This window comes from Nerophis ophidion, linkage group LG07 (assembly GCF_033978795.1).
Source record: "Nerophis ophidion isolate RoL-2023_Sa linkage group LG07, RoL_Noph_v1.0, whole genome shotgun sequence".
In the NCBI taxonomy this organism is placed as follows: Eukaryota; Metazoa; Chordata; class Actinopteri; order Syngnathiformes; family Syngnathidae; genus Nerophis; species Nerophis ophidion.
In genome coordinates this window covers 15638143-15661988 of record NC_084617.1, presented here as the reverse complement: position 1 = coordinate 15661988, position 23846 = coordinate 15638143, and the positions used below count along the sequence as shown (strand labels likewise).

At 33.4% G+C, this 23846-nt stretch overlaps 3 protein-coding genes across 9 annotated transcripts in view; 1 reads left to right on the top strand and 2 right to left on the bottom strand.

Moving 5' to 3' along the window:
- Window positions 1-9298, bottom strand: part of fkbp10a (FKBP prolyl isomerase 10a) — a 25305-nt gene extending 16007 nt beyond the window's left edge. The window contains exon 1 of the mRNA XM_061905433.1: window positions 8773-9298. The gene's annotated coding sequence lies outside the window, so the exon portion shown is untranslated. The remainder of the gene's footprint in view (window positions 1-8772) is intronic.
- On the top strand, window positions 1309-10850 carry p3h4 (prolyl 3-hydroxylase family member 4 (inactive)). The gene is made up of 7 exons (XM_061905435.1): window positions 1309-1838; window positions 3905-4054; window positions 4123-4294; window positions 6636-6764; window positions 6838-6983; window positions 8322-8405; window positions 8795-10850. Exons 1-7 carry the CDS (start codon window positions 1368-1370, stop codon window positions 8942-8944), a joined length of 1302 nt encoding a protein of 433 aa, XP_061761419.1. The 5' UTR covers window positions 1309-1367; the 3' UTR covers window positions 8945-10850.
- The window catches only part of LOC133555939 (disintegrin and metalloproteinase domain-containing protein 11-like), a 108155-nt gene continuing 94022 nt past the window's right edge, over window positions 9714-23846 (bottom strand). For 6 of the 7 annotated variants that reach the window (XM_061905421.1, XM_061905425.1, XM_061905423.1 and 3 more), the window contains one exon: window positions 9714-23846. In XM_061905421.1, the coding sequence (XP_061761405.1) occupies window positions 23323-23846 (524 nt within the window). In that variant the 3' untranslated portion in view covers window positions 9714-23322. The other variant, XM_061905426.1, reaches the window with a different exon arrangement.

Here is a 23846-nt window from a genome sequence, read left to right as displayed (position 1 = left end):
GGACTCAGACTTGGAGGTGCGGATTACCATTCCGGTCGTTTCACACTCGGCTGCAAACCGATCCAGTGAGAGCTGAAGATCCCGGTCAGATGAAGCCATCAGGACTACATCATCTGCAAAAAGCAGAGACCTGATCCTGCAGCCACCAAACCGGAACCCCTCAATGCCTTGACTGCGCCTAGAAATTCTGTCCATAAAAGTTATGAGCAGAATCTGTGACAAAGGAAAACAATCTTTAACATCAATATTCATGGAACATGTCCAAAAAAATCTAGCTGTTTTTGAACACACATTCATATTTTGTTGAAGTACTATTCAATAAATATATTTATAAAGGATTTTTGAATTGTTGGTAATTTTAGAATGTTTTTAAAAATCTCACGTACCCCTTGGCATACCTTCAAGTACCCCCAGGGGTACGCGTACCCCCGTTTGAGAACCACTGGTCTACTGTGCCACCTGGATCAGGTTCACTCAGGTCGAAAGATGACAGAACAGACTATATCTCAATAATGTTTGCGACTGAACTTTCTGCTTTTTCAACATGTCTTTGATTGATTGATTGATTGAAACTTTAATTAGTAGATTGCACAGTACAGTACATATTCTGTACAATTGACCACTAAATGGTAACACCCGAATAATTTTTCAACTTGTTTAAGTCGGGGTCCACGTTAATCAATTCATGGTAAACAGTCTCAACTTGACAGATTGCTTGGAATGAAGGGAAAAAGATAAAGATAGTCTGTTAGTTTCAAAAAGTGTTTTTTTTGTCTCCCAGTATTACTACCTTATTAATTCATTTAAAATGAGGAAGCCTCTTTTAGAGTTCACATTCCAGGGTTTAAATGGGTATTCCAGCCGTGCTTCTTTTTTTTTTAGTCAAGCTAAACAGCTAACACTGTATAACCCGGAAACCAGATACTGCGTTCAAAGCTGTGTTTTTAAAAAAATATTTATTTATTATTTAATAATATTTAATACTTTCTGTATTTGCTTTTGTTTTCTTTCATTGTTGTTGAAAGTACATTGACTGTAGTGTGAATTATAAATGTGTGTTGTTCGATAATAATAATAATAATAATAAAGAAGCTATTGTTGAATAAGTCTCGTTCAGGATAACTGCAATATATTCCGGCTGTACTTATTTTAAGAGTGGATTAAAATGCTCATTTTAGCGATAATCACAACGAATTGTGTGAGTTTTTAAACCGGTAAATCAACAGAGGCTTTTATTTCGAAAGCCTTAACCGGATATCATTGCGTTTGACAGTCCAGCTTGATGCGTCTCCGCTGCCTACGTGCACACTACTTTTTTTTTTTCCTTCCTGGGAACCAGACGCGCGAACCCCCGTCCCGGAGCGACGATGCTCCCGCACAGCGAGGCGGTGGCGGCGGCTTCTGCTTCGGCCTTCCTCGTCCTCCTCCTCTGCGCGGCGGCGGAGGCCCAGTACGAGAAGTACAGCTTCAAGAGTTTCCCCGCCGCGGACGTGGTGCCGCTGGACGCCGCCTACAACTACGCGCTGGAACAGTACGCGGCGCACAACTGGGCGGAGAGCATCAAGTACTTGGAGCTCAGCCTCAGGCTCCACCGGCTGCTGCGGGACAGCGAGACCTTCTGCGGCCGCAACTGCAGCGCCGTGAGCCGGGCGAAGGAGGAGGAGGAGGAGGAGGACGGCAGCCTGCGCGTCGTGCGCCACATCCTGCTGAGGGCGGCTTGCTTGAAGAAGTGCAAGGCCAACTTGGCGGTGTTTACACTCGCACATCCGCGCAGGGACGTGCTGGAGAGCTTCGAGAAAAGAACCCCGTATCGATACATCCAGTATGCCTACTACCAGGTGAGAAGTGCGCATGTGCCGCGACTTCCCAACCACATCGCCTTTGGGCACAGTTGCGTGTTTGAGGCTTGGAAAGTTCTAGTCGACCTCCTGTGGGGGCAATTAGTTGAGTCTGTGCCACGTCTCTTGCCGTGTTACCTCCGATAACAAACCCGCCGTTCTTCTCCCACTTCTTCAGGTACAAGGGCTACTGGAATGAGATTTTCTTTCTATGTGTCATACTTGATCATTTCGCGATATTGCCATATTTTTGCTGAAAGGATTTAGTAGAGAACATCCACGATAAAGTCCGCAACTTTTGGTCGTCAATAAAAAAGCCTTGCCTTTACCTGAAGTGGCAGACGATGTGCGCGTGACGTCACCGGTTGTAGAGCTCCTCACATCCTCACATTGTTTATAATGTGAGAACCTCCAGCAGCACTCTAACTTTCCTCATCCACGAATCTTTCATCCTCTCTCGGTCCGAATTGCTGTTACTGCTGGTGGCTCACATTATAAACCAGGGGACACCAACCTTTTTGAAACCAAGAGCTACTTCTTGGGTACAGATTAATGCGAAGGGCTACCAGTTTGATACACACTTAAATACATTGCCAGAAATAGCCAATTTGCTCAATTTACCTTTAATAAATCTCTCTCTCTCTCTCTCTCTCTCTCTCTCTCTCTTTCTCTATATATATATATATAAAATGGGTATATCTTGTCTGTCATTCCGTCGAGCATTTTTTTTCCTTTTATGGAAGGTTTTTTTGTAGAGAATAAATGATGAAAAAAACACTTAATTGAACGGTTTAAAAGGGGAGAAAACACACACACAAAAAAAGAAAATTAAATTTTGAAACATAGTTTATCTTTAATTTCGACTCTTTAAAGTTCAAAATTCAACCGAAAAATATGAAGAAAAAAACTAGCTAATTCGAATCTTTTTGAAAAAATTAAAAAAATAATTTATGGAACATCATTAGTAATTTTCCCTGATTAATATTAATTTTAAAATTTTGATGACATGTTTTAAATAAGTTAAAATCCAATCTGCACTTTGTTAAAATATATAACAAATTGGACCAAGCTATATTTCTAACAAAGACAAATCATTATTTCTTCTAGATTTTCCAGAACAAAAATGTTAAAAGAAAAATTCAAAAGACTTTGAAATAAGATTAAAATTTGATTCTACAGATTTTCTAGATTTGCCAGAAAATATATTTTTCAATTTTAATCATAACAAGTTTGAAGAAATATTTCACAAATATTCTTCGTCGAAAAAACAGAAGCTAAAATAATTAATTAAATTACATTGTATTTATTATTCTTTACAATAAAATAAATACATTTACTTGAACATTGACTTACATTGTCAGCAAAGAAGAGGAAGGAATTTAAAAGGTAAAAAGGTATATGTGTTTAAAAACCCTAAAATCATTTTTAAGGTTGTATTTTTTCTCTAAAATTGTCTTTCTGAAAGTTATAAGAAGCAAAGTAAAATAATAAATGAATTTATTTAAACAAGTGAACACCAATTCTTTAAAATATTTTCTTGGATTTTCAAATTCTATTCGAGTTTTGTCTCTCTTAGAATTAAAAAATTCCGAGCAAAGCGAGACTGACTTGCTAATAAATAAATACAATTTAAAAAATAGAGGAAGCTCACTGGTAAGTGCTGCTATTTGAGCTATTTTTAGAACAGGCCAGCGGGCGACTCATCTGGTTGGGCACCGCGTTGGTGACCCCCGTTATAAACAATGTGAGGATGTGAGGAGCCCTACAACCCGTGACGTCACGCGCACATCGTCTGCTACTTCCAGTACAGGCAAGGCTTTTTTATTAGCGACCAAAAGTTGCGAACTTTATCGTGGATGTTCTCTACTAAATCCTTTCAGCAAAAATATGGCAATATCGCTAAATGATCAAGTATGACACATAGAATGGACCTGCTATCCCTGTTTAAATAAGAAAATCTCATTTCAGTAGGCCTTTAATTAGAAACAGACATTTTTTAGACTCGAGCAATGATTTGGGGTGCATGAGAAAGTGGATTTGAAGTGGTTATGTTTTTTGTTCCCCAGCTCAACAACGTGGAGAAGGCGGTGTCCGCGGCCCACACCTTCCTGAAAAAGAACCCCGATGACCCCTCCCTCAAAAAAAACATGAAGCACTACAAGACGCTGATGGACGTGGACGAGCATCTCATCGACCACGAGGAGCAGCCCTACGAGGTTCGGACCAAAACGAAAACAACAAAGACAAAACATTGGTGGTTGAATTGTTGCGTTGTCGGTTCCAGAGTGTGTTTGTGAAGAGTGTGACGCTCTACAACAACGGCGACTTCAGCAGCAGCGCTCGCCACATGGAGAACGCCATCAGCGCCTACATGGACGCCTACGCTCTGTGCCTGGACGGCTGTGACGGCTCCTACGAGATTTTAGAGTTCAAGGATTTCTATCCCACGCTGGCAGGTACAAGCGTGCATACACACTCGCACACTGCAGTTAGGAGTCCAGCAGAGGGCGCTGTCTCACAGGTCAATTGGCACAATGTTTTCCAGCAGGAAGAAGCTTCAACAAGAGGCTTTTTTTGTGTAACTACAGGCTTTGTAAATGTAATACTTTGTACGGTATTTCTGAAACGTGTAAAATTGAATTTTAAATCTGTTTTATTAACTGTGAGACACATTTTAGGTGAGAGTTTAAAAAAATACGCAATTTTCAGGGATTTGTTTTGCTTTAATTAGCAAAGGTTTTGGAACGTAACCCCCGCAAATAGTGAGATGTACTATATTATTATTATTTCTTAAATAATATACACTATAATTAGTAATATTTTATAAATATTAACTTTGCAATTTTTCTGAATAAATGTTTTTAATTTATATTTTAGATTATTTTATTATATTTTGGTTTATTTTTGGTTGTATTTTTTGATATTATGCTCTGTGGAATACAAATATTTAAATTTTGTATCTTTACTTGTAATTTAAAAAAATATATTGATAGTTTATTTAATAAAATATTACATATTATATTCATAAATACAAATGATTCATTTTACATCTCAAGGGGCTCTCTTCAAATAAATTAAAAAATATCATGTAATTACATTTTATATTATCACAGAAACACTCCATATTCTATTCATAATTAATTCCACATCTTAAAGGGCTGTCCTCAATAAATAAATTCCAATATGAGTATCACATAATAACATTTTTATATTATCACATTTTGTTTGTATTATGAAAGTTTAAATGCTGCATGTTATATTAATAATTATTCATAATTAATTCCACATCTCAAAGGGCTATACTCAATGAATAATATCCAATATCAGTACCATTTAATTATATTTTAATATTATCACATTTTATGTACATATTATTAGCATGTTATGGTTATTGGAAAATATTGAATTTTACATTGAATATATGTTTTATTCATATTTGATATTATACATTTGATGTTGTGATACATGAATACAAACTTTTTTTTAAACTATATTTAGAAATATATTGAGTTTATGTAATAAAGTGATCAATGTTATATTCATGATTAAAATTTTACTCTACATCTCAATGGAATATCCTCAAATTCAAATGTATCATTTTAATTGTAATAATTTATTTAAATTATTATTTTGATAGTTCATTAAATACTACGTATATGAATACATATTATAATTATATATACACATTATTAATTGCACATCTCAAATTCTAATGTATATATATGATCATTTTTATATGATCATATTATATATTATTATTATTTTGATAGTTAATTAAATAGTTTAATACTACATCATATATATGAATAATAATACAAAAATATATGTAAATATAAATATGTATATATGTAAAAAAATACATATATGTATAAAGATACATTATAAATTTTTTTAATATTACTATTTTGATGGTTAAATAGTTTAATACTACATCATATATATGAATAATAATAAAACAAATTATATATATATATATATGTGTATATATATATACATATTAATAGTTTCACATCTCCAAGGGCTATCCTCAGTAAATAAATTCTAATGTATATACAGTATATCATTGTCATTTTTATATGATCATATTTTATTTATATTATTATTATTATTTTGATAGTTAAATAGTTTACTACTACATCATATATATGAATAATAATACACATTATATATATATATAATTAATTCCACATCTCAAAGGGCTATCCTCAGTAAATCAATTCTAATGTATATACAGTATATCATTGTCATTTTTATATGATTATATTTTATTTATATTATTATTATTTTGATAGTTTATTAACAACTACTTAATATGTTTGTATATATATATATATATATATATATATATATATATATATATATATGAATATTAATAATACAAAATATTATAGATATTAATTATTAATTCCATATCCCAACGGGCTATCATGTAATTATATTTTATATCATTTTATATAAAGAATATTATTAGAAAACAATGCATTTTACATTGGATACATTTTCAAAATATATATATTTTTATAATTCTATATAAGTCTATATAGTTATAAAATATATGTTCAAAATATTAGATCGTATATTTTGTATTTTCACATTTTAAAAGTAATAATTTTTACACTTTTATTACTTTTCACAGTTATATAATAAAAGTATACTACAGTTATATAATGACAATTATGAGAATACTTTGTTATATTTTATTAGGATGGTTGTGTCTGGTTTAATATCACAGAACAATGAGAAGACATTTTTAACAGACTAACAAAAAGATGAAATAAAACTGTTATTTTCCTCCAGATCTATACTTGGAGGCGCTGAAATGCAAGGTGGGCTGTGAGGGGCGTCTGACCCCCACTGTTGGCGGCTTCTTGGTGGACAAGTTTGTGGCCACCATGTATCACTACCTCCAGTTTTCTTATTACAAACGTAAGACGCATGCATAAAAAAAAATAAAAAAATTGTTGCGCACGTTTGCGATTGAACTTGTTTGTTTTGGCAGTAAACGACGTGAAGAGCGCCGCCCCGTGTGCCGCCAGCTACATGCTCTTTGACCCCAACGACCAGGTGATGCGGCAGAACGTGGACTACTACAGTTTCTACCGGGAGCAGTGGGGCCTGCAAGAGTCCGACTTCCAGCCGCGGCCTGTGAGTCAGCGCTAATTACGGACGTCCGCTTGTTTTTTTTTCTGAGCTGTCAAAAAAACGTTGGTGTCAACTGGAAACAGCTGAGCGGCATTAAATAATAATAAAAAAAAAAAAATATATATATATATCATACTTGCCAGCCTTGAGACCTCCGATTTCGGAAGGTGGGCGCGGTTGGGAGCGTGTTTAAGAGGGGAGGAGTGTATTTACCGCTAGATTCATAGATTCACCAAGTCAAGTATTAGAAAAACAATAGTAAGTATTGGTTAGAAAATACTAAGTATTGGTTAGAAAAACAAGGATGGACAATTCATATATATATATACATATATCCATCCATCCATCCATTTTCTACCGCTTATTCCCTTTCGGGGTCGCGGGGGGCGCTGACGCCTATCTCAGCTACAATCGGGCGGAAGGCGGGGTACACCCTGGACAAGTCGCCACCTCATCGCAGGGCCAACACAGATAGACAGACAACATTCACACTCACATTCACACACTAGGGCCAATTTTAGTGTTGCCAATCAACCTATCCCCAGGTGCATGTCTTTGGAGGTGGGAGGAAGCCGGAGTACCCGGAGGGAACCCACGCATTCACGGGGAGAACATGCAAACTCCACACAGAAAGATCCCGAGCCTGGGATTGAACCCAAGACTGCAGGAGCTTTGTATTGTGAGGCAGATGCACTAACCCCTCTGCCACCGTGAAGCCCTATATATATATATATATATATATATATATATATATATATATATATATATATATATATATACACATATATATATATATATAAAATAAAAGAAATACTTGAATGTCAGTGTTCATTTATTTACACATTTACACACATAACACTCATCTAATCATTGTTGAGTTAAGGGTTGAATTGTCCATCCTTGTTTTTCTAACCACCGTACAGTAGATGGCAGTATTGTCAAGTTTAAGAGTGTCACAACATTGCTGTTTGGCAGACGAACTGCTTTACGGTAGACGACAACGGACTGCTGTTGTTGTGTGTTGTCTTACCGCGCTGGGAGGACGTTAATGAAACTGACTAAAAATAAACCCACATAAGAAACCAAGAACTTGCCCTCGATCATTCTACAGTTATAACGTCATTGGGCAGACACGCTCTTTGTACATGTCACTCAGGTTTGCATGGAGCTGGAGGGGGCGTGGCCTCCAGCTTTGCCTGAATTTCGGGAGATTTTCGGGAGAAAATTTGTCTCGGGAGGTTTTCGGGGGAGGCGCTGAATTTCGGGAGTCTCCCGGAAAATCCGGGAGGGTTGGCAAGTATGATATATATGTATATATATTGTCCTGGTGGCCCTCTGCAGGAAGCGTTGGTGTACTACAAGCGGACCACCAAGCAGAAGGAGATGCTGCAGTTTGCGCTCAACTACCTTCAAACAGACGAGGAGGTACTACCACACTTTTTAAGGCTGCTTTTCATTGGGTTTGAATTTGGATCAAGTTGGCGGTGAAAATAACTCCAGATGTACAAGTCATCCACAAAGTTTTTCGTATCACATTTAAAGATTTTTTTTAAGATTAAAACTGTAAACTGTTCTTCCTCAGAGAGAAGACTCAAAAGTGAGCAGCAGGATGTTAGTTTGGGGGTGAAAGTGAGGCCGGAAAGGAGGCGGGGCTTGGCTTCTGTCAGTGTGGTGTGGAATGTGGTCAGGAGGTGTTGGCCACCATGCACTTTCCCCTCCTTTCGTCCCCGCAGGGTTTTACTTTGACAGACGGGACACCGCAAGATTGTTAAGGCGTAAGAATGATGCCCACCGTGGTTGTTGGTGTCCCGCAGGGCGAGGTGAGTGACGAGCAGGCCGACGCCTCCCGAGCGCAGCATCCCGACGTGGAGTTTGAGGGTGTGGGCGACTACGAGGAGTCCATCCTGTCCGAGTGGTGGCAGGAGCCTAAAACTAAATGGGACACGGGCGAGGTGGCGGAATGACCTTTGACCCGCGCTCACGGTGAAGCCTGAAGAAGAAAGAGGAGGAAGTCATTGTGTTGATTTAAGATGTCAGCTTGACGTCTTCTCTCTTTGGCTGTCATCAGCCTTTTAACTTCTAGTTCTACTTTTTCTTCTTTGGCCTTTAAACTTGTACTTCTACTTTTTCTTCTTTTGTCTTTAAAATTCAATTTCTACTTTTTCTTCTTTAGACTTTACATGTCTACTTTCAGTCTTTAAAATTATATTTCTACTTTTTCTTCTTCAGCATTTAAACTTGTATTTCTGCTTTTTCTTCATTAGTCTTTAAAATTCTATTTCTACTTTTTCTTCTTCAGCATTTAAACTTGTATTTCTACTTTTTCTTCATTAGTCTTTAAAATTCTATTTCTACTTTTTCTTCTTTAGACTTTACATGTCTACTTTCAGTCTTTAAAATTCTATTTCTACTTTTTCTTCTTCAGCATTTATACTTGTATTTCTACTTTTTCTTCATTAGTCTTTAAAATTCTATTTCTACTTTTTCTTCTTTAGACTTTACATGTCTACTTTCAGTCTTTAAAATTATATTTCTACTTTTTCTTCTTCAGCATTTATACTTGTATTTCTACTTTTTCTTCTTTTGTCTTTAAAATTCTATTTCTACTTTTTCTTCTTTAGACTTTACATGTCTACTTTCAGTCTTTGAAATTATATTTCTACTTTTTCTTCTTCAGCATTTATACTTGTATTTCTACTTTTTCTTCATTAGTCTTTAAAATTCTATTTCTACTTTTTCTTCTTTAGACTTTACATGTCTACTTTCAGTCTTTAAAATTATATTTCTACTTTTTCTTCTTCAGCATTTAAACTTGTATTTCTACTTTTTCTTCATTAGTCTTTAAAATTCTATTTCTACTTTTTCTTCTTTAGTCTTTACACTTTGTCTACTTTTTATTCTTTAAAATTCAATTTCTACGTTTTCTTCTTGGGCCTTTAAAGTTCTATTACTACGTTTTCTTATTTAGCCTTTAAACCTTTACTTCCAGTTTTTCGTATTTAGTGTTTAAAAACTTTTTTTCTGCTTTTAGCATTTAAATTTTTTTATTTATTTCTACTATTACTTCTTTAGTCTTTAAAAGCTTTTTCTACTTGTTCTTCTTTAGACTTTAAACTTTACTTTTACTTCTTTAGACTTTAATTTCTACTTTTTCGTATTTGGCTTTTACATTTTTTTTCTACTTTTTCTTCTTTAGTCTTTTGAATTTTATTTTTACTTTTTCATCTTTAGACCTTAAACATATTTCTTTAATTCCTTTAAAAAGTTTTTATGTTACTACTTTGTCTTTTTAGCCTTTCACTGTTATTTCTACTTGATCTTCTTTAGTCAAACATTTTTATATTTTTCTTCTTTATCCTGTAAACTTTTATTCCTACTTTTTTTTTTTTAGTGTTTAAAACTTTTGTACTTTTTCTTCTTTAGCATTTAAAATGTTTAATTTTATTCTACTTTTACTTCAGCCTTTAAGCTTTTTTTTACTTTTGCCTTTAAAAACTTTTCTACTTTTTTTACTTTTGCCTTTAAAAACTTTTCTAGTTTTTTTACTTTTACCTTTAAAAACTTATGTATTTCTACTTTTTTCTTTAGCCTTTAAAATATATTTCTACTTTTTCTTCTTTAGCCTTTAAAAACTTGTCTGCAGCCTTGCTTTTTACTTTAAAAGAAGCAAGAAAATGGAAGATCACATTTATTTTTTTCCACTGAAATGTCAATTTATTATATATGTTGTCTTTTTTTTTACTGTACATCAGTTGTATTGTTCATATTCTTTTTGAATAATTTATTATTGAAAAAAATAGACCCTATCTTGTCTCCCTTGTATTTTTCTGCCATTGTCTCTGTTAATGAATAAAAATAATCATGAGGCAATTGCAACACTGATAACTCATTCAAATATTATAAATAGGTTAGCTGGTTTTATAGAATAATTTCTGTATATTATTTTTTTGATTAAATATGATTGTATCTTATTTAATTACATTAATAGTTATGTCACATGTATTGTAATCATGGATCATTTAAATATTATTTAAACAAGTTGGATGTTAATCTAATCGACTGTAATTACATAATTTGTTTAGTTTAATATGGTTATAAAATAATCATTTGGTTATAAAACAATCATTCAAATATTGCAAAAAAAAAAAAAAGGTTAAATGTTGATTTAATCAAAATAGTATAACCACAGTATTAATGCAAGTATATTACAAAATGAAATTATGGATTCGGAATATTATATAAAAAAAGGTTAAACATTAACTTATGGAATTAATTTAATATACAATTTATTTAATATTTTTTATTTTTCGTATTTAACAAGGGTCAATTATACCAAAACAGATGGATCATTTACACATTATAAAAGGTTAGATGTTAATTTGATTAACTAAATATAATGATATAATTTGTATAATTTAAATATTGTTAAAAAAAGTTAGATATTAGTTCATTCTAATTTATTTGTTGAATACACTTATATTATTAAATGTATTGTAATTATGGATCAGTTAAATATTATAAAAGAAAAGGTAAGTCATTTTAAATATTTATTTCATTTAATACAATTATATTAGTTTAATGTTAATCTTATTTAATACTACTTACAGTAAACTATCAAATATATTGGAATTATTAGGATTATTTAAATATTGTAAAAAAATACTTTTATATATATATTTTTTCCATTAAATACAATTATATAATGTATTGTAATTATTAGGAGTCAATTATGGCATTACATATGGATCATTTAAAAACTGTTAAAAATGAAAAGTAATCCAATTTAATATATAACTTATTTAATGTTGATATATTCTCCATCCATCCATTTTCTACCGCTTATTCCCTTTCGGGGTTGCGGGGGGCGCTGGCGCCTATCTCAGCTACAATCGGGCGGAAGGCGGGGTACACCCTTGACAAGTCGCCACCTCATCGCAGGGCCAACACAGATAGACAGACAACATTCACACTCACATTCACACACTAGGGCCGATTTAGTGTATTCTATTTAACTAAATATAAATATATAAAATAATTTACTTTTTTTTTTAATGATTGTAGTGTTTCCATCCATCCATCCATCCATCCATTTTGTACCGCTTGTCCCGTTCGGGGTCGCTGGAGCCCATCTCAGCTGCATTCGGGCGGAAGGCGGGCTACACCCTGGACAAGTTGCCACCTCATCGTAGGGCCACTACAGACAGACAACATTTACACACTACGGCCAAATTAATGTTGCCGATCAACCTAACCCCAGGTGCATGTTTTTGGCGGGGGGAACCCACGCAGTCACGGGGAGAACATGCAAACTCCACACAGAAAGATCCCGAACCCGGGATTGAACTCAGGATTACTCAGGACCCTCGTATTGTGAGGCAGACGCACTAACCCCTGTACCACCGTGCAATGTTTCCAACATTATCTAAATGAGGTGTCACCATAATTACAAACCCCTATTCCATATGAGAAATATAAACGGAAAACAATGATTTGCAAATCATTTTCAACCCATATTCAGTTGAATATGCTACAAAGACAACATATTTGATGTTCAAACTGATAATCTTTTATTTTTTGCAAATAATCATTAACTTTAGAATTTGACGCCAGCAACGCGTAACAAAAAATTTGGGAAAGGTGGCAAGTAATACTGATAAAGTTGAGGAATGCTCATCAAACACTTATATGGAACATCCCACAGGTGTGCAGGCTAACTGGGAACAGGTGGGTGCCATGATTGGGTATAAAAGCAGCTTCCATGAAATGCTAAGTAATTCACAAACAAGGCGAGGGTCACTAATTTGTAAGCAAATTGTCGAACAGTTTTAGAACAACATTTCTCAACGAGCTATTGCAAGGAATTTAGAGATTTTACCATCTGCTGTCCGTAAAATCATCAAAAAGTTCAGAGAATCTGGAGAAATCACTGCACGTAAGCGATGATATTACGGGCTTTTGATCCCTCAGGCGGTACCGCGTCCAAAACCGACATCCGTGTGTAAAGGATATCACCACATGGGCTCAGGAACACTTCATAAAACCACTGTCAGTAACTACAGTTGGTCGCTACATCTGTAAGTGCAAGTTAAAACTCTACTATGCAAAGCCAAACCCATTTATCAACAACATCCTGAAACGCCGCCGGCTTGGCCGGGCCCGAGCTCATCTAAGATGAACTGATGCAAAGTGGAAAGGTGTTCTGTGGTCTGACGAGTCCACATTTCAGATTATATTTGGAAACAGAGGACGTGGTGTCCTCCGGAACAAAGAGGAAAATAACCATTCGGATTGTTATAGGCTCAAAGTTGAAAAGCCAGCATCTGTGATGGTATGGGGGTGCATTAGTGCCCAAGGCATGGGTAACTTACCATTAATGCTGAAAGGTCCATACAGGTTTTGGAGCAACATATGTTGTCATCCAAGCAACGTTAGCTTATTCCAGCAAGACAAATGTTACAAAAGCGTGGCTTTGTACTTTCCTGGCCAACCTGCAGTCCAGACCTGTCTCCCTTCGAAAATGTGTGGCGCATTCTGAAGCGTAAAATACTTCAGTTGAAGGACTGAAGCTCTACATAATACAAGAATGGGAAATAATTCCACTTTCAATGCTTCAACAATTAGTTGAGTGTTGTTAAAAGAAAAGGTGATGTAACACAGTGGTGAACATGCCCTTTCCCAACTACTTTGGCACATGTTGCAGCCATGAAATTGCAAAAAAAAAAAAATAAAGTTTATGAGTTTGAACATCAAATATCTTGTCTTCATTGTAAAGATTCCATAACAGGAAAAAGCAAGAAAATATTTTTCATATTTTTCTATTTTATTTCCTCATCTCTTGCGTTCATTCGCCTGCAAGGCTTCTTTTTTTTTTTGTTGGTTTCATTTTGTCTAAATTCAAAAAAAGTGTCTAAAAATATGTCTTGAAATGATGATTGCTAGAATGTTCCGTGTCAGCAGTGCTAGCGTGAGTGAGCCACGGTGCAAAGCTGCAATCAGCCAGAGTGTCTTCATGCACGCAAACATGGCAGTCAGCCCACACACACCTGGAGGGCAAAAAAAAAGGAAAACAAAAACAAGAACATTCTCGCTTTGCTGATAAAACTCTAAATCAGCGTTTTCATCTCTTTTTTTCCACCTCTCCTCTTCACACGGTGCATTTCAAACATTCGGCATAGCTTGCACTTATTTACAAAACGGTGGAAAACAAAAAGTGGCGAGCGCCCATTTTCTCTCAGGGACACGTTGGCATAGCGTCATGGCGATAGTAGGGAATCTTATCCAGCGTTTAATATTTCATGAAATGTGCAAAAACCCTTCACAAAAGTTGAAAAGAGAATATTTCCCATGAAAAGTTCATCGTTTTGTCCACGTCACAGTAGAACCTCTGAAGTCCTTCAAAAACTCGGTGGTTAACTTCTTTTTACACTTGTAAGCCAGTCGAGTACTTTCAAAAATGAGTTGTGTGACTTCAGAATGTTAGTTAACTTCTTTTTTCACTTGTAAAAGTTAAAAATGTTTTTAAAAAGAGTAGAATGAATGGAAACCGTTATTTAACTTTTTTTTTTTTTAACACTTTTTAAGGTTAAAAAGTTTCGGGACTCATCAATTGAGCTAAACATGTGGCGGTCAACTTCTTTTTACACTTGTAAGGCAGTCAAGTGGTTTAAAAATGACCTGTGTGACTTTAGACTGTTGTTATCATCTTTTTGCATTTGTAAGAGTTAAACTTTTTTAGTGAGTTAAGACTGTTTTATTTCTTTTTACACTTTTAGGACATTCAATAGTGTTTTAAAAAGGATACACAAAGACTGTCAGTGAACTTCTTTTTACACTTGTAAGAGTTAAATGTGTAAAATAACCAATTGTGTGAGTTGAAACTGACATTTAACTTCTTTTTACATTTGTAAGAGTTAACTTTTTTAATGAGCTGTGTGACTTAAGACTGTTGTTTTACTTCTTTTTACACTTTTAGGACATGTGTTTTGAATTTTTTTTAACACTTGTAAGACAGTCAAAAGTATTTTTTTATGAGTAGCATGGCTTTAGACTGTCAGTTAACTTCTTTTTACACTTGTAAGAGTTAACTTTTTTAATGAGTTGTGTGACTTAAGACTGTTGTTTTACTTCTTTTTACACTTAGTTGCGGCACTCATTTTTTACACTTTTTAAGGTTAAAAAGTTTCGGGACTCAGCAATTGAGTTAAACATGTGGGGCTTAACTTCTTTTTACACTTGTAAGGCAGTCAAGTGGTTTAAAAATGACTTGTGTGACTTTAGACTGTTAGTTAACATCTTTTTGCCATTTGTAAGTGTTAAACTTTTTTAGTGAGTTAAGACTGTTTTATTTCTTTTTACACTTTTAGGACATTCAAGAGTGTTTTAAAAAGGATACACAAAGACTGTCAGTGAACTTCTTTTTACACTTGTAAGAGTTAAATGTTTAAAATAATCAATTGTGTGACTTGAAACTGACGTTTAACTTCTTTTTACACTTGTAAGACCGTCCAAAGTATTTTTTAAATGAGATACATGACTTAAGACTGTCAGTTAACTTCTTTTTACACTTGTAAGGGTGTAAAAATAAGTGTGAGTTGAAAATGTGTTTTAACTTTTTTTTCAACACTTGTAAGACAGTCAAGAGTATTTTCTAATGAGTTGAATGACTATAGACTGTCAGTTGACTTATTTTTACACTTGTAAAAGTAAAAAAAATATTTAAAAAGAGTAAAATGAATGGAAACCGTTATTTAACTTTTTTTTATTTTATTTTTTACACTTTTTAAGGTTAAAAAGTTTCGGGACTCATCAATTGAGTTAAACGTGTGGCGGTTAACTTCTTTTTACACTTGTAAGGCAGTCAAGTGGTTTAAAAGTTACTTGTGTAACTTTAGACTGTTAGTTAACATCTTTTTAAACTTGTAAGAGTTCAACTTTTTTAATGAGTTGTGTCTATTAAGACTGTTGTTTTATTTCTTTTTACACTTTTAGGACATTCAAGAGTGTTTTAAAAAGGATACACAAAGACTGTCAGTGAACTTCTTTTTACACTTGTAAGAGTTAAATGTGTAAAATAACCAATTGTGTGAGTTGAAACTGACATTTAACTTCTTTTTAGTAAGTATTTTTTCAATGAGTTGCCTGGCTTTAGACTGTCAGTTAACTTATTTTTACACTTGTGAGGGTTGGTGTTTAAAATAGTGCATTGTGTGAGTTGAAAATGTGTTTTGACTTTTTTTTAACACTTGTAAGACCGTCAAGAGTATTTTTTAATGAGTTGCATGACTCTAGACTGTCAGTTAACTTCTTTTTACACTTGTAAGAGTTAACTTTTTTAATGAGTTGTGTGACTTAAGACTGTTGTTTTACTTCTTTTTACACTTAGTTGCGGCACTCATTTTTTACACTTTTTAAGGTTAAAAAGTTTCGGGACTCATCAATTGAGTTAAACATGTGGCGCTTAACTTCTTTTTACACTTGTAAGGCAGTCAAGTGGTTTAAAAATTACTTGTGTGACTTTAGACTGTTAGTTAACATCTTTTTGCATTTGTAAGTGTTAAACTTTTTTAGTGAGTTAAGACTGTTTTATTTCTTTTTACACTTTTAGGACATTCAAGAGTGTTTTAAAAAGTATACACAAAGACTGTCAGTGAACTTCTTTTTACACTTGTAAGAGTTAAATGTGTAAAATAACCAATTGTGTAAGTTGAAACTGACATTTAACTTCTTTTTACACTTGTAAGACCGTCAAAAGTATTTGTTTAATGAGTTGCATGGCTTTAGACTGTCAGTTAACTTATTTTTACATTTGTTAGAGTTAACTTTTTTAATGAGTTGTGTCCATTAAGACTGTTGTTTTACTTCTTTTTACACTTTTAGAACATTCAATAGTGTTTTAAAAAGGATACACAAAGACTGTCAGTGAACTTCATTTTACACTTGTAAGAGTTAAATGTGTAAAATAACCAATTGTGTGACTTGAAACTGACGTTTAACTTTTTTTTTAACACTTGTAAGACAGTCAAGAGTATTTTTTAATGAGTTGAATGACTATAGACTGTCAGTTAACTTATTTTTACACTTGTAAAAGTAAAACATTTATTTAAAAAGAGTAAAATGAATGGAAACCGTTATTTAACTTTTTTTTTTTTTTTTTTTTTTTACACTTTTTAAGGTTAAAAAGTTTCGGGACTCATCAATTGAGTTAAACATGTGGCGCTTAACTTCTTTTTACACTTGTAAGGCAGTCAAGTGGTTTAAAAATGACTTGTGTGACTTTAGACTGTTAGTTAACATCTTTTTGCATTTGTAAGTGTTCAACTTTTTTAGTGAGTTAAGACCGTTTTATTTCTTTTTACACTTTTAGGACATTCAAGAGTGTTTTGAAAAGGATACACAAAGACTGTCAGTGAACTTCTTTTTACACTTGTAAGAGTTAAATGTGTAAAATAATCAACTGTGTGAGTTGAAACTGACATTTAACTTCTTTTTACACTTGTAAGACCGTCAAAAGTATTTTTTTATGAGTTGCATGGCTTTAGACTGTCAGTTAACTTCTTTTTACACTTGTAAGAGTTAACTTTTTTAATGAGTTGTGTGACTTAAGACTGTTGTTTTACTTCTTTTTACACTTAGTTGCGGCACTCATTTTTTTACACTTTTTAAGGTTAGAAAGTTTCGGGACTCATCAATTGAGTTAAACATGTGGCGCTTAACTTCTTTTTACACTTGTAGGGCAGTCAAGTGGTTTAAAAATTACTTGTGTGACTTTAGACTGTTAGTTAACATCTTTTTACATTTGTAAGAGTTAAACTTTTTTAGTGAGTTAAGACTGTTTTACTTCTTTTTACACTTTTAGGACATTCAAGAGTGTTTTAAAAAGGATACACAAAGACTGTCAGTGAGCTTCCTTTTACACTTGTAAGAGTTAAATGTGTAAAATAATCAACTGTGTGAGTTGAAACTGACGTTTAACTTCTTTTTACACTTGTAAGACCGTCAAAAGTATTTTTTTATGAGTTGCATGGCTTTAGACTGTCAGTTAACTTCTTTTTACACTTGTAAGAGTTCACTTTTTTAATGAGTTGTGTGACTTAAGACTGTTGTTTTACTTCTTTTTACACTTTTAGGACACGTGTTTTGACTTTTTTTTAACACTTGTAAGACAGTCAAAAGTATTTTTTTTAATGAGTTGCATGGCTTTAGACTGTCAGTTAACTTCCTTTACACTTGTAAGACTTAACTTTTTTAATGAGTGGTGTGACTTAAGACTGTTGTTTTACTTCTTTTTACACTTAGTTGCGGCACTCATTTTTTACACTTTTTAAGGTTAAAAAGTTTCGGGACTCATCAATTGAGCTAAACATGTGGCGCTTAACTTCTTTTTACACTTGTAAGGCAGTCAAGTGGTTTAAAAATGACTTGTGTGACTTTAGACTGTTAGTTAACATCTTTTTACATTTGTAAGAGTTAAACTTTTTTAGTGAGTTAAGCCTGTTTTATTTCTTTTTACACTTTTAGGACATTCAAGAGTGTTTTATAAAGGATACACAAAGACTGTCAGTGAACTTCTTTTTACACTTGTAAGAGTTAAATGTGTAAAATAATCAATTGTGTGAGTTGAAACTGACATTTAACTTATTTTTAGTAAGTATTTTTTCAATGAGTTGCCTGGCTTTAGACTGTCAGTTAACTTATTTTTACACTTGTGAGGGTTGGTGTTTAAAATAGTGCATTGTGTGAGTTGAAAATGTGTTTTGACTTTTTTTTAACACTTGTAAGACAGTCAAAAGTATTTTTTTAATGAGTTGCATGACTCTAGACTGTCAGTTAACTTCTTTTTACACTTGTAAGAGTTAACTTTTTTAATGAGTTGTGTGACTTAAGACTGTTGTTTTACTTCTTTTTACACTTAGTTGCGGCACTCATTTTTTTACACTTTTTAAGGTTAAAAAGTTTCGGGACTCATCAATTGAGCTAAACATGTGGCGCTTAACTTCTTTTTACACTTGTAAGGCAGTCAAATGGTTTAAAAATGACTTGTGTGACTTTAGACTGTTAGTTGACATATTTTTACATTTGTAAGAGTTAAACTTTTTTAGTGAGTTAAGACCGTTTTATTTCTTTTTACACTTTTAGGACATTCAAGAGTGTTTTAAAAAGGATACACAAAGACTGTCAGTGAACTTCTTTTTACACTTGTAAGAGTTAAATGTTTAAAATAATCAATTGTGTGAGTTGAAACTGACATTTAACTTCTTTTTACACTTGTAAGACCGTCAAAACTATTTTTTATGAGTAGCATGGCTTTAGACTGTCAGTTAACTTCTTTTTACACTTGTAAGAGTTAACTTTTTTAATGAGCTGTGACTTAAGACTGTTGTTTTACTTCTTTTTACACTTTTAGGACATGTGTTTTGACTCTTTTTTAAGACTTGTAAGACAGTCAAAAGTATTTTTCTAATGAGCTGCATGGCTTTAGACTGTCAGTTAACTTCTTTTTACACTTGTAAGAGTTAACTTTTTTAATGAGTTGTGTGACTTAAGACTGTTGTTTTACTTCTTTTTACACTTAGTTGCGGCACTCATTTTTTACACTTTTTAAGGTTAAAAAGTTTCAGGACTCATCGCTTGAGTTAAACATGTGGCGCTTAACTTCTTTTTACACTTTTAAGGCAGTCAAGTGGTTTAAAAATTGCTCGTGTGACTTTAGACTGTTAGTTGACATATTTTTACATTTGTAAGAGTTAAACTTTTTTAGTGAGTTAAGACTGTTTTATTTCTTTTTACACTTTTAGGACATTCAAGAGTGTTTTAAAAAGGATACACAAAGACTGTCAGTGAACTTCTTTTTACACTTGTAAGAGTTAAATGTGTAAAATAACCAATTGTGTTAGTTGAAACTGACATTTAACTTCTTTTTACACTTGCAAGACCGTCCAAAGTATTTTTTCAATGAGTTGCATGGCTTTAGACCGTCAGTTAACTTCTTTTTACACTTGTAAGAGTTAAAAGTTTTTTGTTTTTTTTAATACTTATGAGAGTTGACACTATGTTAACTTCTTTTTGCACTTTTAGGAGTAAAAGGTTAGTTTTTGACACTATGATGGTTAACTTTTTTTTTTTTTTTACCCTTTTAAGTGTTAAAAAAGTTTTTTTTAATGAGTTGTGCGAGTTGACGCTGTGATGTTAATTTCTTTTTACACTTTTAAGGCAGTCAAGTGTTTTAAAAAGGACTGTTGTGACTTTAGACTGTTAGTTAACATATTTTTACACTTGTAAGAGTTAAAACATAAACAAAAATAAGCAGTGTGATTTGAAACTGCTGTTTAACTTATTTTTACACTTGTAAGGTAATAAAGAGTGTTTTTCAAGAAAAGGAGTTGGGTTAGTTAAAACTGTTAGTAACCTCTTTTTACACTTGTAAGAGTTAAAAGTTTTTTTTTTCTTTTAAATAGTTATGGGAGTTGACACTATGTTAACTTCTTTTAGCACTTTTAGGAGTAAACGGTTTGTTTTTGACACGATGATGGTAACGTTTTTTTTACCCTTTTAAGTGTTGAAAAAGTTTTTTTTAATGAGTTGTGCGAGTTGACGCTGTGAGGTTAATTTCTTTTTACACTTTTAAGGCAGTCAAGTGTTTTAAAAAATACTTTTGTGACTTTAGACTGTTAGTTAACATATTTTTACAATTGTAAGAGTTAAAAAAAATGAAAAAATAAGCTGTGTGATTTGAGACTGCTGTTTAACTTCTTTTTACACTTGTAAGGTAGTAAAGACACTGTTTAAAAAAAAAAGGAGTTGGGTTAGTTAAAACTGTTATTAACTATTTTTACACTTGTAAGAGTTAAAAGGTTTAGTTTTTTTTAAATAGTTATGCGAGTTGACACTATGTTAACTTCTTTTTGCACTTTTAAGAGTAAAAGGTTTGTTTTGACACTATGATGGTTAACATTTTTTTTACCCATTTAAGTGTTAAAAAGTTTTTTTAATGAGTTGTGCGAGTTGACGCTGTGATGTTAATCTCTTTTTACACTTTTAAGGCAGTCAAGTGTTTAAAAAAGGACTTGCGTGACTTTAGACTGTTAGTTAGCATCTTTTTAACATTGTAAGAGTTAAAACATAAAAAAAAATAAGCAGTGTGATTTGAAACTGCTGTTTAACTTTTTTTTACACTTGTAAAGTAATAAAGAGTGTTTCTCAAGAAAAGGAGTTGGGTTAGTTAAAACTGTTAGTAACCTCTTTTTACACTTGTAAGAGTTAAAAGTTTTTTTTTTTTTTTTTTAAATAGTTATGGGAGTTGACAATATGTTAACTTCTTTTTGCACTTTTAGGAGTAAACAGTTTGTTTTTGACACTATGATGGTCAACGTTTTTTTTACCCTTTTAAGTGTTAAAAAAGTTTTTTTTAATGAGTTGTGCGAGTTGACACTGTGATGTTAATTTCTTTTTACACTTTTAAGGCAGTCAAGTGTTTTAAAAAGGACTTTTGTGACTTTAGACTGTTAGTTAACATATTTTTACACTTGTAAGAGTTAAAAAAAATGAAAAAATAAGCTGTGTGATTTGAGACTGCTGTTTAACTTCTTTTTACACTTGTAAGGTAATAAAGACACTGTTTAAGAAAAAAAGGAGTTGGGTTAGTTAAAACTGTTAGTAACTAGTTTTACACTTGTAAGAGTTAAAATGTTTAGTTTTTTTTAAATAGTTATGCGAGCTGACACTATGTTAACTTCTTTTTGCACTTTTAAGAGTAAAAGGTTTGTTTTTGACACTATGATGGATAACGTTTTTTTTTACCCTTTTAAGTGTTAAAACGTTTTTTTTTAATGAGTTGTGCGGGTTGACGCTGTGATGTTAATTTCTTTTTACACTTTTAAGGCAGTCAAGTGTTTAAAAAAAAGACTTGCGTGACTAAGCTGTGTGATTTCAGACTGCTGTTTAACTTATTTTTACACTTGTAAGGTAGTAAAGACAGGGTTTAAAAAAAAAAAGGAGTTGGGTTAGTTAAAACTGTTAGTAACTATTATTACACTTGTAAAAGTTAAAAGGTTTAGTTTTTTTTAAATAGTTATGCGAGTTGACACTATGTTAACTTCTTTTTGCACTTTTAGGAGTAAAATGTTTGTTTTTGACACTATGATGGATAACGTTTTTTTTTACCCTTTTAAGTGTTAAAAAAGTTTTTTTTAATGAGTTGTGCGAGTTGACGCTGTGATGTTAATTTCTTTTTACACTTTTAAGGCAGTCAAGTGTTTAAGAAAGGACTTGCGTGACTTTAGACTGTTAGTTAACATCTTTTTAACATTGTAAGAGTTAAAACATAAAAAAAAAAATAAGCAGTGTGATTTGAAACTGCTGTTTAACTTTTTTTACACTTGTAAAGTAATAAAGAGTGTTTTTCAAGGAAAGGAGTTGGGTTAGTTAAAACTGTTAGTAACCTCTTTTTACACTTGTAAGAGTTAAAAGGTTGTTTTTTAAAAATAGTTATGGGAGTTGACACTATGTTAACTTCTTTTTGCACTTTTAAGAGTAAAAGGTTTGTTTTGACACTATGATGGTTAACGTTTTTTTTTACCCATTTAAGTGTTAAAAAGTTTTTTTTAATGAGTTGTGCGAGTTGACGCTGTGATGTTAACTTCTTTTTACACTTTTAAGTGTTAAGACTATTTAAAAAAGGAATTGTGTGAGACGGCACTTGTTTTTATATTTTCCCACTTGTACAAAAATGTTAAAAAAATTGTGAATTAGTAAATTGTTAATTTTTAAAGAGTGTGTGAACTTCTTTTTACACTTGTAAGAGTTAAGAACGTTAAAAATTAGTTGTGTGAGTTCCAACGGTATTGGATAACTTATTTTTACACATGTGAGACAGTCAATGATTTAAAAACAGGATTGCGTTAGTTAAGACTGTTGCTTAACTTCTTTTTACACTTGTAAAAATGGTAGGTTAAAACATGAATAACCTTTCATGATGGCAACCCTGGAGAAGATTATTTTCACTTATGTTAAAATGACAAATTACAGGTCAGCACAGTGTGAGGACTTAAGAGGTTCCACTGTGGGCTCATTTTTGATGCAAAATGGTTTGGGTGCAAAATCCTAAAGGTTGGTGTGACAACGTGGTCCTCATGCGGAGCTTCTCGTCTCCTCAGACTTGACCATGGCAGCTAATTGCTAGTTGGACAATTAAGTCCACTTTAAAAAATGGTTCTTCTTCCTGTGGCTGAAAAAAACAAGACGTTTAAAAGAGCTCCGTGGTGACGTGCACACATTCTTCTTCTCTTTAAAAAAGACTAACAAACAAGAACGCCAAAGAGAAACCAGCAAGTGAGCACAGGCGGAGTCAGTGGAATGTACAGCAGTCCAATGAACCCAAAACCCACCCCAAAAACTCCCAGCATCCTTCAGGGTACCTGAAACTAGTCTTCGACATAAAGTCGGCGAGTTGGCAGTCGGCTAAAAAGAGGACAGAGAGAAGACTTCTTGTCTTACTTGGTGGTTGCTTCTCTTTGAAAAACATCACCGTCATTCCGAGCCTGCAGGTCCAAGTCCAAGTTCTCGGACTATAAGATCCAGCTGAAGGGCAGAAGACTCCCCAGCAGGTCCAAGCGGGCAGTGCGGACGTCTTCACCCTCCGTCTCCATGGCGATGACGAGGAAGAGGAGGATCGGAGCCACCGTGCTGGGAGGAAGACTCCGATAGTGATGATGAGGGACTGGAGAGATGGGAACAGGACTGGAAGACTTTGTTGTTGTTTCCTTCTTCTCCAGGGTGGGCGAGGACGCCGAGCGAGGAAGAGGAAGAGGAGGGCAGTGGGCGGGGCATGAAGACGAGGTGGACTAATGGACATATTATCCTCCACCAGAT

Excerpts from the sequence above, each read along its gene's own strand:
- p3h4 (XM_061905435.1), top strand. The coding sequence starts at position 1,368 with ATGCTCCCGCACAGCGAGGCGGTGGCGGCGGCTTCTGCTTCGGCCTTC. Across the intron at positions 4,295-6,635 it reads TTTCTATCCCACGCTGGCAG|ATCTATACTTGGAGGCGCTG; the intron begins GTACAAGCGTGC and ends ATTTTCCTCCAG. Across the intron at positions 8,406-8,794 it reads ACCTTCAAACAGACGAGGAG|GGCGAGGTGAGTGACGAGCA; the intron begins GTACTACCACAC and ends GGTGTCCCGCAG.